The sequence below is a fragment of the Bradysia coprophila genome, chromosome IV (assembly GCF_014529535.1).
Source record: "Bradysia coprophila strain Holo2 chromosome IV, BU_Bcop_v1, whole genome shotgun sequence".
NCBI classification, from domain to species: Eukaryota; Metazoa; Arthropoda; class Insecta; order Diptera; family Sciaridae; genus Bradysia; species Bradysia coprophila.
The window spans coordinates 10,017,473-10,033,796 of NC_050738.1; the positions used below are offsets into that span (position 1 = coordinate 10,017,473).

General features: G+C 39.6%; 2 protein-coding genes and 1 long non-coding RNA gene across 3 annotated transcripts; all 3 read left to right on the forward strand.

Moving 5' to 3' along the window:
- Positions 1-1,124: 1,124 nt before the first annotated feature.
- Positions 1,125-1,804, forward strand: LOC119066166. The gene is made up of 3 exons (XR_005085715.1): positions 1,125-1,309; positions 1,378-1,585; positions 1,646-1,804. It is a non-coding gene; the product is annotated as an uncharacterized LOC119066166 (long non-coding RNA).
- Positions 1,805-2,064: 260 nt separating this feature from the next.
- Positions 2,065-3,558, forward strand: LOC119066027. Its single transcript, XM_037168245.1, has one exon. The coding sequence runs from the start codon at positions 2,065-2,067 to the stop codon at positions 3,556-3,558; it is 1,494 nt and encodes a 497-aa protein (XP_037024140.1).
- Positions 3,559-3,588: 30 nt separating this feature from the next.
- LOC119066028 lies at positions 3,589-16,323 on the forward strand. The gene is made up of 3 exons (XM_037168246.1): positions 3,589-4,176; positions 4,248-4,329; positions 11,531-16,323. The coding sequence occupies exons 1-3, from the start codon at positions 3,589-3,591 to the stop codon at positions 16,321-16,323; spliced, it is 5,463 nt and encodes a 1,820-aa protein (XP_037024141.1).
- Position 16,324: the final 1 nt, after the last annotated feature.

A 16,324-nucleotide genomic window follows, 5' to 3' on the forward strand; every position in this document is an offset into this window, starting at 1 on the left:
GACTATACTGCTTGTTATGGGCAACTATCCTTTATAACTCGGATATGCCAAGGACAATTGCCAGAAAGTTTTTCTTCGCTGTCGATCTGGCGCTGGCGATTCAATATGGTTATGATGGACTGTCAGAAAGATTTGCAATTGCAGCGCTCAACGCCGACCTTCTTAAATTAGAACGCTACTACCAATTGAACAGACTGCGTGCGAACCCGGATAAAATTGAAGTTTCAACATTTCATCTGGTCAGTCGACAAGCGACCCGTACGATTGAAGTGAAATTTTGCGGAAAAGCAGTGAAGTACAACCCTACACCGAAGTATCTCGGTGTCATATTGGACCGCTCACTGACTTTCAAACCTCACCTGTGTAAAGTTCGTGAGAAATTGAAATGCCGATGTAATATCATCCAGAGACTCATCGGCTCAGATTAGGGCTCGTCAGCAACAACACTTAGAACGTCTTCTCTGGCATTAGTGTATTCGACAGCCGAATATTGCTGCCCGGTATGGTGTGACTGTAAGGAAAGTTGACACCACATTGAACACTTGTTTGAGAATGGTCACTGGCACCATTAAGTTGACCCCGTTACGCTGGCTTTCAGTGCTGGCAAATATCAGGCCACCGGATATTAGAAGAAAAATTGCACTGGTCCGTGAAATTGAGAAAATCAAAGAAAACGTTGAGCTCTGGACATTAGAGGAAGAACAGGTCCTCGGCTGATATCACGGAAACCACTGTGGGTTAAAATGGAAAATGTAACCGGCTTTAAACCTGATGAAGCTTGGAGAGACGTCTAGACGTTTGGACGGAAGAACAACTGGTGAATTCTCAGCTGGTTAACGACCCGAATGAAAAACTCAATGGATTTGATGTCGATCGAAAAACCTGGACTCAACTGAACCGTAAGAGAACAAATCATGGCAAGTGTAACTACATGCTGAACAAATGGAATTCGGCTACCGATCCGATGTGCGATTGTGGTCATTTCGTTCAGACAATTCACCACATCGTAAAAGACTACACGAATCGTAAGTTCAATGGTGTTGCGCAGCGGCATCTCAACGTCAACAATAACATTTCATCAAAGAACTCAACGACAACGTTACCTGATTCAACAGACGAATGACATTTGTGTTGTACGTACCGGAAAAAGCTATTCGGTCATTTGCTATTGGAATCATATCAGAAAAGTTGTCATTTAAGTTTATCGTTGAAATCCGTATATAAAAGTCGGAAAAAGTTTAATAATTAAAGAGTGATTCAGGTGTGTGTGCTTCTGAGTTGGTACCTGTTAGCTGATGTTGGCAAGGAGGTAAAAATTTCATTGATTTGTTGCACCAGATGTGCAAAGTTTCTCTAACGATTTCGGTCGCCTTTCAGGCTAGCATCTGCTAATATTTGGATTTAAGTTTGCTCAAATATACAGCGTCGGATTACAAGCTGTTGGGCTGTAAAATGTAAGATTAAATTGAGTCAAAGTAGATGAGAGAAAAGATGTTAATTTTAGGTTATGTTTAGTTCTAGCTACGACACACACACCCCGATATTCACTCCGTAGTTTAAGATCTAATCAAAGGGAATACTAAACGTAAGAAATGAAGTTTTGAGAAGTTGTTTACATAGAATAACGTTTGTATTTTCCTTACAGAAATTTGAAGTGTATCTAAGAACCGAATAAATCGAATTCTGTTTGAACGCTATCAGACTTATCAATTCCCTCGACCGAGCAGTTACGTTTGTAACATTCTTCAAATTTGTTTATACAAATTGGTACTTGGTCTGCAACCAGCGGTCATTATGTCAAACAACGATAATCTCGGGGCGACTCCGAAAGTTACGAAACCGCCAGCATTGAAGACAGGCAAGACAGCACGGACTCCGCCAAAAATCACCGGTAAAACACAGCGATCAACACTTAGAACAAGTCTAAGCCAAGCTGTTACGTCCGATAAAAACGAATCGATGTACCTGTGCTCAGTATGCTTGAAGATAGACAACATAAACAAAATATGCTGCGACGGATGTAATCTCTGGTCGCACTTTGCATGTGGTCGTATAACAAAGGAAATGCTTACTAAAGATCAATGGTTCTGTGATAGCTGCGTGGCGAAAATGAAAGCTCATGTAGGTGTTAGCAGTGACACCGACAAAACGAAATCAACTAACAATGTTGTACTACCGAAACCAGCGAATCTGAATGTTAAAAACACTGAAACGGCAACTGGAACGAGCATCGCAAATCCAGTTAGTACCAACATCGCAACGACTGCAACTCCAATTCCAACTGCTGGAACCAGCATCGCAAATCCCATTAGTACTAACGTCGCATCGACTACAATTCCAACGTCAATCGCTGGAACCAATATCGCTAATCCGATAAGTGCTAACATCGCATCGTCGCCAACGACATTACCCGGAATTAACGTTGAGCTACTGCCTACACAAATCGCATATCCAAATTTGGACCAATCCGGTGCTTCGAATCCAGCTGATGCTCACATTATCAAGCCTGGACATAAACATTCGAAAACTAAGTCGATAAAATCAACTACTTCATTGTCGAAGATGAGAAATCTTGCAATTCAACGATTGGAGGAAGAGCTGAAGCTTACTCGTGAGAGAGAAAAAGATGAGATAAGGCTCAGACGTGAGCGAGATAAGGAAGATAGAGAGAGGCGAGAAAAGCAAGAAACGGAATATCTCGATAAAAAGTACTCTCTCCTTGCCCTCGAGTCCCGCTCTCTCCTTGATCTCGAGTCCGATGATTCGCTTAGTTACGATGGATTTGACGAATCATTTAAGCCCGGACAAGTAGATCCTGGAGAATGGAATGTTATACGAGAAGCTGAAATAGAGCAATGGGTACGTCAAGCTAAAATTCAAAATCCAGTCAACGGCAAAGCACCAATCACTCAGACCGTTCTGCCGCCTAGTAATACGACGTCCGATTCATTGTTCGTACCACCGCAGCAAGCTGGAATTCAATCAACAACAAAACAATCTAAAGTACATTCGTCAACGGTACAGGGGATTTCGCCGAACACATCACAACAGCAAAATGTTGTGCCAACAACACATTCGAACCCTGGAGTTAATCAATTGATACCGTCAAGCAATCAGATATTAGCTGGACAGCAAACGTCACAGATCAATATCAACCACTTGCCGCCAACGATAGATCCTCCTATCAATCCACGTAGTAATATGATCAATTCAACGCTTAACGTTCCGGCATCTGCAGCTGTGACTGCTAGTGGCAACATAAATCAAGCAAATACTACAGCTGCTCCAACGCTAAATACATCGCACCCACAACATATTCCGTCCAACCTTCAACCACCATCAATTGGACAAATACCGAATCAATCAATTGGACAGATACCGAATCAAAGTTATCAACAAACGATGACTCATCAGCTGTATCACCAACCGATAAGCTCAGTTACAAGGTCATTATTCGGGTATCCAAATCCGATTCCGAATTATCAGCTGCACCAGCAACCACCAGGTTCCATTCCAATGTCGTCATTTGGTTATCAAAATCCGATTTCAACTCTTTAGACGCATCAACCGCCATTAAGTTCTACATCAATGCCATTATTCGGATACCAAAATCCGATTTCATCGTATCAGTCTGCATACAACAATCAGCAAGCTTCTACATCAAGTGCAATGAACGCAATCAGTCAAAACAACGTTTTTCATCCTCCACCAATACCAAATATTAATAACCCGCAACCTAATCCAGGCACATCAATGAACGTTTTACCTGGAAACGGGGTTAATTTGCTAGCGCCCAGCAATTCATCAAACAACCCGAACAGGCGTCTGACTGCTGAACAGATCGCAGCTCGTCAGACTGCGAAGGAGCTACCACATTTTCACGGCAGTGTCGATGAGTGGCCGATATTCATAAGCTCGTATGAAAACGCAAATGCACTATGCGGATACAATAATCAAGAAAATCTCAATCGACTGATAACGTGCTTGAAAGGAGATGCCCGTGAAACAGTAAAAAATTTACTGGTACACGCAGATGCTGTGCCCGAAATCATTCGAACGCTGTTTGTTTTGTATGGCATGCCAGAAAGGGTCATCGAATCGATGATAGAAGAATTGAAAAAGGAACCCGCTCCAAAGGATAAAGATTTGGAATCAATAATGAAGTACGGCTTCAAAGTAAGAAATCTGAGCAGGACAATTTGCTATACCGGTGCTGTGGAGCACTTGCAAAATACTTTACTTATCAGAGCCATCACGGAAAAGTTACCAGCCCAGCTTCTGCTCCAGTGGGCCTGTATGAAAAGAACAGTTGGAGTAGTGGATCTCTCGGTATTGGGAGTGTATATATATAATTGGTATATATAGTCTTAACGGGAGTGTTGTATTAAGTGAAACGCACTGCTTGACAATATTATATGGAATGATTCTTTATTCACTTAAGTAACATATTCATGGTTCTTATACTAAAGAGAGAGAACTTACTTCTCTCTTACTTAATATAGTAAGGGGCACTACACCATCCCTCTTCGGCTAGATTGGTGTATGCCAATCGTATTATTATTTATTTCGTACATTATTTATTTCCTTTTGAAAGTTAAACTTTTCTTAGTCTTAAAACTAACCATTGCTTATAATTTATTAATTTTTGGGATTTGATTTCACTTTGTGAGATTGCGACTCTCACCGTCCCTTTTTTTTTTTTAAAGAAATTTATGATAACATAATTTCAAACTGAATTGCAGATTGAAATAAAGATTAAATTGTAAATTAACCCTTAATCTTTAACCTTAATTTAAAAATAAAACTTCACAATAAAATCATAAAAATATTAAAATCATTCTTTTATTTTTGTGACGATTCATTCATATTTTCGGACTCTATCTTTATGCACAGTTTTCAAAAACTTGTCGCCATCTGTGATCGTAACATTTGATCCTTGGATATCCTTAACTATGAATGGACCGTCGTAGCGTTCCGAATGTTTATCATATGGCTCCTTAAACAACTTTACTTTATTATTTAACTCTAATTCTATCGGTTTGGCAGAACGGTCATAGTTCATTTTGTTCCTTAGTTTCATCTTGTCAATAAGATTTCTGGCGTCTACGTGTGCTCTTTGTAGTCTGCACTTCGCTTCCCTGCTAAAGTCATCGATATTATAGATTGGGTCAATTCGACCATCCATCCAATCGAATGGGAGCACTGGGCTCTTACAAAATATCAATTCATAGGGGGAGTATTTGAAATCATAAGACGCGTGATGGGAGATATTATAACAGAACGAGAAATATTTTGAATATTCTTCCCAGTTATCGAGCTGACCGGAAATGTAAGTTCTGACATACTCGTTAAACGTTCTGTGACTCCTCTCTGCTGTACCCACTGTCTGATGGTGATAAGCAGTGGATTTGCTGTGGGTCACATGGAAAAGGACCCATAGTCTTTCTAACACTGAATTCACATATTCCGTTCCCAGATCGGTGATGACCTGTTTCATCAGGCCGAAGATTAACACGAAATTATTGAAAATAGCTCTGGCTACCGTAAGAGCCTGTTTGTCCGGAATAGGAATGATTACCAAGTATTTGCTTAAATCGCAAATTAACGTAATCGCATAGCGATTTCCATTAAGGGAAGTAGGCAATGGGCCTATGGTATCTATCACTACTACATCAAAGGGGGCCTGGGGAGTATTTGTTAATACGAGGGCTTCTTTGTTCTTCACACTGACTTTCGTTAGTTTGCACTTCGTACAACTTTTGACAAAAGAGGCAACATCTCGCCTCATGCCTTTCCAGGCATAATAACTCCTTAAGTTTGCGTAGAGTTTCTTGTGACCTACATGTCCTCCAAAAATCGGATTGTCATGAAAGTACATTAAGAGTTCATTTTGTTTTGTCTTATCATTGATCAAAATCGGGCTTTTAATTAACACTATTCGTAGTTTATTCAATTTATTTTTGCAAATTTCTTTAAAAACGTTAATTGATACAAATTTGAACATAATATCGTTTAGCGACCACTGAATTTCGTTAAAATTTTTCTTTATCGCAATTTCTTGTAAACTATTAATTACTTTCTCGAGAATTGATAAATCATTGCGTATTTCTACCGGAACTTTCATACTGATCAGTTTCTTATAATTTTCGTATATATTGAGCTCTATTACCTCGTCTTTACTTCCTTCTGTACGCGTACACATTATTCGAGGTATCTTTTTATTTATATGCGCATTTAATTGTTCAATTACCGGTACGTAACTTATTTCTTGTGTTTTATTTAAATTTTCATTGGTCGTCATTTCATTTTCCTTTTTCAAATTTCTTGTTTTGGATCTTGTCATAACATATACTGTCTTTGTTTTTCCATATAAATCTAGTAAATCTTTAATATTTAATCGCGATAGGGCGTCGGCCACTACATTCTTAGCTCCACTAATGTGTTCTATTGTGAAATCGTAGCCTTCGAGGTCCAGCCTAATACGAATAAGTTTAGGAGACAAAGTCTTGTGCGTAAATAGATAAATAAGTGATTTATGATCTGTACGGACTCGGAACGGTACTCCGTACACATAAGGTCTAAATTGGGTCAAGGCAAAGTGAATGGCCAAACATTCTTGAATTGGAGTCGACTTCACTGCGTCTGCTTTAGACCATGACTTTGATGCATAATAAATTGGTAGATCATTGTCGTCATGTAGCTGACTCAGTACAGCCCCACAACCTGTTATTGAGGCGTCGACTGTGACTATGAAAGTCTTAGAAAAGTCTGGGTAAGCTAAAACTGGTGGTTTTGTCAAAATTTCCTTTAATGTATCGAAACTTTCTTGGCATTGTTCAGTCCATTCAAAGGTCACGTCTTTTTTAGTCAAATTGTTCAATGGTTTTGCTATAGTCGCAAAATGTGGGATGAAACGTCGATAATAATTTGCGAATGATACAAATCTGTGTGCAGCGTTTTTGTCTGTGGGAACTGGATAATTTTTAACTTTCTCGTGTTTCCTAGGGTCTGGCGATATGCCATCAGGAGTACACAAATGTCCTAAAAAGGTTACTTCGGGCTCGAAAAACTTGCATTTATGAGGATGTATTTTCAAATTTCTGTCTCGCAACACTTGGAATACTGCTTTGAGATTTTGTAAATGATGCTTCTCGCTTTTCCCTATCACGACTACATCATCAATATAGAGAAATGCCTGTTCTGGGGGGATACCTGAAAAGGCAATTGTCATCATGCGAGTAAATGAATTCGGTGAAACGTTTAACCCGAAAGGCAAAACTTTCCATCTGTATGACCCCACTTTGTTTTCTAAAATTTTCAGTAAAGTTTCTGTCCTTTCTTTAGAAGAGATTTCCTTTTTCGTTGTGTAAACCTTATAATCTGACAACTTCTGAATTGGTAGACGGTCATTTTTCATTATTTGTACTTTATCCGTAGTATTGAGAATTCGGATCAACGGCTGAGCTGAGCTAATTATTGTGCGAGCTGTGAAGACTCCTGCACTAATTTCCCAAGAATCGACCCACTGGGGTTCTAACACTTCTTTTTTCAAATTGAATTGTCTAATTACCTCACTTCTCGCGGGTAAAACTATCGTATTTACTTCGGGACCTTCCCTTATTGGTACCGTAATCATTTGTTCGTTTAATGTAAATCTAAACGTCATATCTCCGTAATTTATATTGCATCTAAAATGTTTCATGAAGTCTTTACCTAGGATCCCATCTGACGGAATATTGAATTCATTTGGTACTACATGTACTGGAAAATTTACTCTAAAATCGTCATTACCCAACGTCGCATTCGTACAACCCAAAGTCGTTATGGGATCTTCCGTTATTCCTGTTATGTCAATCAAATTTTCTACATCTAATAGCGCTCTTGGGCGGACTGCGCAAATTTTTAAGAGAGTTATGTCCGCCTGCGTGTCAATTAGGAATGTGCATTGTTTATTTGAAATCGAACTACTCAAAACTATAAAATCTGAGTAGTTTGGGTTCATAGATAGAACCTTCCTTTGGACTATTGAGACTGATACGGCATCATTGCTGTTGTTTCCCCCAGCTGCTGGTATCGCTGAGGGGCTTCCTCGTTTCCCAAAGCCTCGACTATTCTAACTGAGTGATTCGGATAATTTTGATAATTCTGATAACTTCCGCGACCACGACCACGGCCACGATTCCAGGATCTTCCTCTACCATTATTACCTCGACCATTGCCGTTTTGATGGTAATTATTATTTCCACCATTCCATTTATTATAGTTTCCATAATTATTACCGTAATTACCGTAACCACCACGGCTTCTACCTTTTCCCCGTTTACCTCTAAACTGTGCCTTGTATGCTAACACTTGCTTTTCCTGCTTTTCGGTAGACGATTCTAAAATCAGTTTAGCAACTACTTCATCAGGATCATTGTATTGAGACGCTGATAATACGGCTTTAATCAGATCACTTCGAGCATTCGCCCGACACATGTCAATAGTTTCATCTACACACATTTCTCGTGCTTTGACCTTACCAACACCTTCCAACACTAAAGCTCTTTGGAGTGCTTCACTCAATTTCGTCGCTTCAAGGGCAAAGTCTTGAACCTTGAATCTGTCAAACTTCAAAGCCTGTAACCTACTCTTTACTACTTTAGACGTCTCAGGTTTAATGCCTACTTTAAGTCCATCAATTATTTCTTGAATAGTTTGTGGATCTTCAGGGACTGATTCCATAGCCTTATCTTCCAATTTAGTCATTAAATATGTTATCAAAAGGGTAACGTGCGTCGTACCTGCCATCTTCTCGAGAAGTTTGATAGAGTTTATGAAAGCTGTAAGGGCTAATGGGTCACCTGCATAATTCCTAGAGATAGTTTTTCCTGCCAAGGCAAGAAACTCTTCAGCTGATTGTACCATTTCTGAATCTGAGTCTGAATCACCTTTATCAAGTACTTTTGGGTCAATTTCTTTTACTCCGGGGGGTACTACAATGTGTACTTTCAAAGTTCCAAACAATTTGAGAAGACGATCTCTAATTTTTGTGTGAAATTCCGTACAATAAGTCAAATGGTCTTCTTGCAGATCGTGCGTTCTTATCAACTTTGTCGCAGCGTTATATACTTCAATAATGTCTTGTAAATGTTTATCGAAAGTTTCACGTTGAATTTTCCTTTTAATTGAAACACTCAGGCATTTATAAATTCTTTCAAATTCTATTCTGTGTTCGTCTAATTTAGTACTTAATTGTGTCCATGTAGTCATACTTTGCCAAATAAAAAATACTTATTCGTATCAACTTCACCAGATTTCCAACAATATAAACACATCAAATGAATCTATTCGTTCGGGCTTGACAATAAAACCAAATTAAAACCAATGACAAGACCATCAAGAAAAATAAAATTGAAAAATAAACAATTAAAAATTCCGTTAAATCAAATAAAGGCTTTGATTCAAACGTTTCCATTTCGTACCATTAAATACGCTTTGTTTGCTTTATCAATCACAATGTTGCAATTATTTTCAAAATTTATACATCCTGTCCCAAACTTAGTATCGTATTTCTTACATAAAATAATACCAAATACCGATTGTAAGCGAAAAAAAAAATAATTCCAAAACTGCGCGTGTAAAGAATTTCAAAACTGCGCGTGTTAAATTCGCTGACATCAGAAAAAAATATTTTTTCTTTCTTTTTAATTAGAACAACTTTTCGTCGTATTTAATATTTCAACATCCTGTCGCAAAATAAACAATCGTTCTCATATAACATCGATTTTAAAACGTAAGCATAAAATATAATTTTCAATCGCGTGTCGTTACATATAAAAACTTCAAAATTTAAAACATTTTCTTATAAAAAAAAAATCAAATTTTAATTTGTGCCACCGAGTGTCGAAATACGACATTTTGCAGCACTCGTTTGAGTGTTGAAAAGTGACTTATTTCCGCACCCGTTTGAGTGCTGAAAAATAATTTTATTTCCACACCCGTTTGAGTGCTGAAAAGAAAAAATGCGCAATGACGGTGGCTATGCCGAATGTCCGTTTATTTACTCAGACGCATTCGAAATTTATTTTTGGCTTTGGTCGGACAAGAAAATGCATTCTTCTCGCAAACAATTTGAGTCAACAATTAAAAAATAGATTTGTGTACAGCAGACCGAATGTCAGCACGATTCATTGGTCCGCCCATCAATTGTCCACCAGATTTCAAAGCAGTAGCCACATCAATTGTGCAAATTATGCAAATCAAATTCAAAATACGCGAGCAACTTTTTTTCTTCGATTTGTTTCACAAGTTTAACTTCACACCACTGGTATTAATTTACCGAGTGCCCGCTCAGCAGCTTCTTCTAAATCTGAATCTTTATTGGAACTATCCCAAAACACGTTTAATCGCAAAGAATGTTCAAGACGAATGACGTTTATTACAATCGTCACTGTCAATAATTCGTTTGCAATGCAACGTCGATTGATCAAATTAAGTTGCAAATTTTTCATGAGTGTTTTTAATGGAACTTTATATTTTGTTAATAGAAATTTTGGTGTTTTGTCTATTTCGACACTCGGTTGGCACAAAGCATGATGTGTTACACGTATTGTAATGAGATTTTTTCAACACACGACCCAAATTTCCTTACTCGCTCCGCTCGTAAGGAAAACTTGGGTCTAGTGCTGAAAAAATCAACATTACAATACTTGTAACACAACATACTATTCCATAACTCATACCTGTTGCTATGTGTATCTGTTTACCCAGGGCCAAATTTTGTACGACCTTACGCGCCTGTGCGATCTATGATTTTCTGTGCCTTCGCTGTTGACTTAGCAATGTTCTCCTGTTTTCCACGGACCCCACGGACCAAATTTGTACGAATTTTCGTGCCTGTGCTCTTGGATGTCCATCAATTCCAGTAATGTTATTTGTTCATTTATTTTTCAAATCCCGTCAAATATTGTTCGTGGTTTATTTTTCTGTTTTTATATTCAATATTCAAATTTGGCGTACTTGTCTCTCACGCTTTACGATACACTTTTTATGTAACGTGTAAAATTTATAGATAAAGTGAATTGCCAATAGTACCACTATTATTAATAAACAAATGCCAGTGCTGGTTTTGTGTTCGGAAAATTCTTGAATTATATTGACACTATTAACATCAGTATTACTGTTAGTACCATCCGTTGTGGCGGTTTGCGGCTTTGAGTCAGATGTGCCCATAATTTATTCATTTAATGATTCACTTTATTAATAATTATTTACTTTGCAGTACAACGGTTTCACTAACCCGACCACTTATCGTTTTTTTTTTTTATATCACTGTCACTGTCGCCATGTATATATATAATTGGTATATATAGTCTTAACGGGAGTGTTGTATTAAGTGAAACGCACTGCTTGACAATATTATATGGAATGATTCTTTATTCACTTAAGTAACATATTCATGGTTCTTATACTAAAGAGAGAGAACTTACTTCTCTCTTACTTAATATAGTAAGGGGCACTACAGGAGACTGGTTAAGCAACATTGCAGAAGCAGCTAGTTTAGTCGTGCGACCTACAGTTAAAACGAATCCTCGTAAACCTCAACAGAAAGACGCCAATTCCACGAACTCATCAGCAAAGAATGGAAATTTCATAAATACGCAAGTGGAAAGTACGTCAAAAGTCAGCAGTTCACAAGCAAATAAAGTGAAAAAATGTCCAGCGTGTAAGGAGGAGTCATGCACGAAACTAACCAGTTGTAAAAAGTTCAAAGGATCGAACCGCAACGAACGATTGGCAATCGTAAAGGAGAACAAATTGTGTACCCGATGTCTAGGCGGACATCACTTTTATCGATGTCGTTCAAACTTCAAGTGCAAGGTCGACAGCTGCACAGCCAAACACCACACTATGCTGCACGATAATGAGAAGTCAAATGAATCACCATCGAAAGACGATACACCGACATCTAATGGAAATAAAACAACAAAGTCAGTTGCCAAATTTAGCTCTAATGCCAGCCATTCGAACTCTATGACGTCACTCAAGCAACGAGTTGACAAATTTCGCATAGTTCCAATCATCGTAACGTACAACGGCAGATCCGTCAATGATTTCGCATTCCTGGATTGTGGATCCAATATGACTTCAATGGAGACAAGCCTAGCAAACGAGTTGAACGTCAACGGAACATCTTCACCGATATGCGTGGATTGGGCATTTGGACATAGACATACGTTTGACTCTAAGATTGTGTCGGTAACGATTTCTGGATGTTTCGACAAAGCCGATAAATTCAAATTGAACAACGTTAGAACCGTCGATGAATTACACTTGCCACAACAAACCATCACATCATCCTGGCTTAAGCAATTTAACCACTTAAATGGAATCCCAATAGCGACGTACGAATCAGCTAAACCGAGAATGTTAATCGGCTTACAGTACTCTCGCCTGATGGTATCATTGAAGACCGTAGAAGGACAGGCTGACCAACCAATCGCAAGTAAAACGAGATTAGGTTGGGTGATTCAAGGACCCAGTTACAAAGGTGGTGAAAATTCAAATCGCCAATTCAGCATGAACATTTGCGAATGTCAAGTCGACGATAATAACTTGCATCAGTTAGTGAAGGATTACTTCCAATCGGAAAACTTGGGAGTCAGCATTCCAAACACGTTAATGGAATCGAAAGAAAATCAACGAGCCAGGGAAATTATGGAGTCAACAACGTCCAAGAGAAATGGGCGCTATGAAACCGGTCTACTGTGGAAATACGACCAAATCGAATTACCAAACAGCTATCCAATGGCACTCAAACGGCTACAATGTTTAGAATCCAAAATGTCAAAGGACCCAAAATTGGCCGAAAATTTACGAACTCAAATGCAACAGTTCGTAGACAAGAAATACATCAGGAAACTCACCGCAGAAGAGCTTCAATCAACAAACGAATCACGAATTTGGTATCTACCAACATTTCCTGCATTTAACCCAAAGAAACCGGAAAAGGTCCGAATCGTATGGGATGGTGCAGCCAAAGTAATGAAAGTGTCACTAAATTCATTGCTATTAACGGGTCCTGACCAACTTGTTCCACTACCGGACATTCTACGCAAATTTCGAGAACGGCTATATGCGTTCATTGGAGACATAAAAGAAATGTACCACCAGATTCGAGTTATTGAAGCCGATCAGAATGTGCAAAGATTTCTATGGCGAGACGGTGACCAGACAAGGGAGCCCGACATTTATGTCATGATGGTGTTAACATTTGGGTTAACGTGTTCACCAAGTCAAGCTCAATACGTCAAAAACCGAAACGCATTCGACTTCATCAAAGAATATCCAGAGGCTGTTTATACAATCATCCATAAGCACTACGTCGATGACATGCTAGATAGTGAACATACGATCGACGCTGCAGAAAAACGCATACGGGAAGTCAAGTTCATCCATAAGGAAGGAGGCTTCGAAATCCGTAATTTTCTGTCCAATTCGAAAGAACTTTTGAGACGAATCGGAGAGACGGGTGAGCAGTCCACTAAAAATATGAACATTAGCTTCGAACTCGGTACAGAGCGCGTACTTGGAATGTTTTGGAATACTGGCACGGATTGCTTCACATTTTCGTTGAAATACACCAAAGTCAATGAACAAATTTTATCCGGTAAACATCACCCAACTAAACGGGAAGTATTGCGCGTCCTAATGTCAGTCTTTGATCCGCTTGGACTACTGGCACATTACCTAATCCACACCAAAATACTGCTGCAAGAGATATGGAGGACTAAAGTAAACTGGGACGAACAAATCACTCAGCCGAATTTTAAAAAGTGGACCGAATGGATAAAGACGTTACATGAAGTCGAAAATATCCAGATACCAAGGCTATACTCACCAAAGCTATCACCAAACGAACCTAAATCGATTCAGATCCATACATTCGTCGATGCCAGTTGCGAGGCATACGCCACTGCAGTTTATCTTCGGATCGAAGACGAAAGTGGGGTTGACTGCTGTCTAGTCAATGCTAAGACAAAAGTAGCACCAAATAAACCAATGTCAGTGCCACGCTTGGAACTTCAGGGTGCAGTACTCGGTACGCGACTAACAAACAGTGTCAAATCGAGCCAAACATTCAAAATCGACAAAGTGGTGTACTGGACAGATTCGCTAACCGTCATGGGATGGATCAATTCGGAGGCCAGAAGGTATAATCAATTCGTAGCATTTCGAATTGGGGAAGTATTAGAATCTTCAGAGTCAAATCAGTGGCGATGGGTACCATCCGAACACAATGTAGCTGACGAAGCAACTAAATCGAAGGAAATTGCGAAATTGGACTCAACTGCCCGATGGTATAAAGCGCCAGAGTTTTTATACGATGATGAGGATACGTGGTTCTCCGACGAAATCGAACACAGTACCGAAGAAGAAATTCGACCATCATTTGTCATGACTCTGAGAGAAGTAGCATTGGAGGAACTCATCGATTTATCACGTTTCTCTCAATGGAATCGATTAGTGCGCACTCAAGCATTTATACTTCGATTTATCGATAACGTTCGCGCGATCAGAAGTGATCGTCGTCTTGGGCCGTTACAGCAGGACGAAATTAAACGCGCAGAAAATTATCTTTATCGTCGAGCTCAACGCGATACATTCCACGACGAAATTATTGTAATGCGGCATAACCAACAGAATTCATTGCAATGGAACGGATTAGTGAGAACTGTGGCATTGGTTTTACGATTTATCAATAATGTTCGACAAAAACGAAACAATCGCCGTGTTGGACCGCTGAAGCCAATCGAAATCAGGTCTGCAGAAAAACGACTATACCGTCGCACACAAATCGACCCATTTGTCGAAGAAATTATATCAACGCGATACAATCAAGGGAATTCGTTGAAGACGTACAGAGACTTCAACCGATCAAGCACCCTACGAGCCTACTCACCTTACCTCGACGAATATGACGTCATCCGCATGAAAGGTAGAATCGACGCTGCTGACGCAGTCTCATATGAAACGAAAAGACCGATAATTCTTCCTCGGAGGCATCGCATAACTCAACTTGTCGTCGACCATTATCATCGCCGTTACAAGCATTGCAACCACGCCACCGCATTAAATGAAATTCGGCAAAAGTTCGTGATTCCAGCCCTTCGTGTTGTTATGAAAGGAATTAGGACGTCGTGTCAAAAGTGCAAGAACTCGCTAGCCAAACCAAAAATCCCCGAAATGGCTGAATTGCCACCAGGCCGACTAGCAGTCTACATTCTACCATTTACCTACGTTGGAGTAGATTATTTTGGACCCATACGAGTACGAAATGGACGAAAAACTCGCAATCGACCAGTGATTATGGAGAAACGTTGGGTACTTCTGTTTACTTGCCTAACTACACGAGCGATTTGGATGGAAATCGCTCACTCAATGGACACCAGCTTGTGCATAATGTGTATCGACAATTTCATGTTGAGAAAGGGTCGACCAAGAGAAGTGTTCAGCGACAATGGCCTATCGTTTCATAGCAGCGAAAAAGAATTGAGTGACGAGTTCGCAAAAGTTGATCAAAGAGAAATCGAAGAAAAGTTTACGAACTCTGAAATGGTGTGGAAATTTAATCCACCCGCAACACCACACATGGGTGGAGTCTGGGAACGTCTCATTCGCACCGTCAAGACGTGTCTCAAAGAAACACTACGAACGCGGACGCCAAATGATGAAATGTTGAAGAACCTGATTGTCGAAGCGGAATTCATTGTCAACTCGAGACCACTTACTTATGTGTCATTGGAAACAGCCGATGATGAAGCTTTAACGCCAAACCACATTCTACTGGGATCGTCAAACGGGATCAAACCATTGAGCAATATCAATGAACGTGATCTGGCAAGAAACACTTACAAAGCAGTCCAAGTTTTGGCCAACAACTTTTGGCACCGGTTTGTCCTTGAATACTTACCAACGTTGACCAGACGAACAAAATGGTTCAAACCTGCCGAGCCTATCAAGGTGGGTGATGTGGTCGTGGTCGTCGATGAAAAGAGTCAAAGAAATTCATGGCCAAAAGGAATAGTCGAAGAACTGCTACCCGGTAAGAAAGGAATAATTCGACAAGTGATGATACGAACCGACAGAGGAATTCGAAAGCGCTCTGTCAGTAAATTGGCCGTTCTGGACGTTAAGCCGCCTCAACCGGAAGTAGTTAATCAGGAATCAATGGGATCTATTAACGGAGAGGGGAATGTTGCGCAGCGGCATCTCAACGTCAACAATAACATTTCATCAAAGAACTCAACGACAACGTTACCTGATTCAACAGACGAATGAC

Excerpts from the sequence above, each read along its gene's own strand:
- LOC119066027 (XM_037168245.1), top strand. The coding sequence starts at position 2,065 with ATGCTTACTAAAGATCAATGGTTCTGTGATAGCTGCGTGGCGAAAATG.
- LOC119066028 (XM_037168246.1), top strand. The coding sequence starts at position 3,589 with ATGCCATTATTCGGATACCAAAATCCGATTTCATCGTATCAGTCTGCA. Across the intron at positions 4,177-4,247 it reads TAATGAAGTACGGCTTCAAA|AGCCATCACGGAAAAGTTAC; the intron begins GTAAGAAATCTG and ends TTTACTTATCAG. Across the intron at positions 4,330-11,530 it reads TTGGAGTAGTGGATCTCTCG|AAGCAGCTAGTTTAGTCGTG; the intron begins GTATTGGGAGTG and ends GCAACATTGCAG.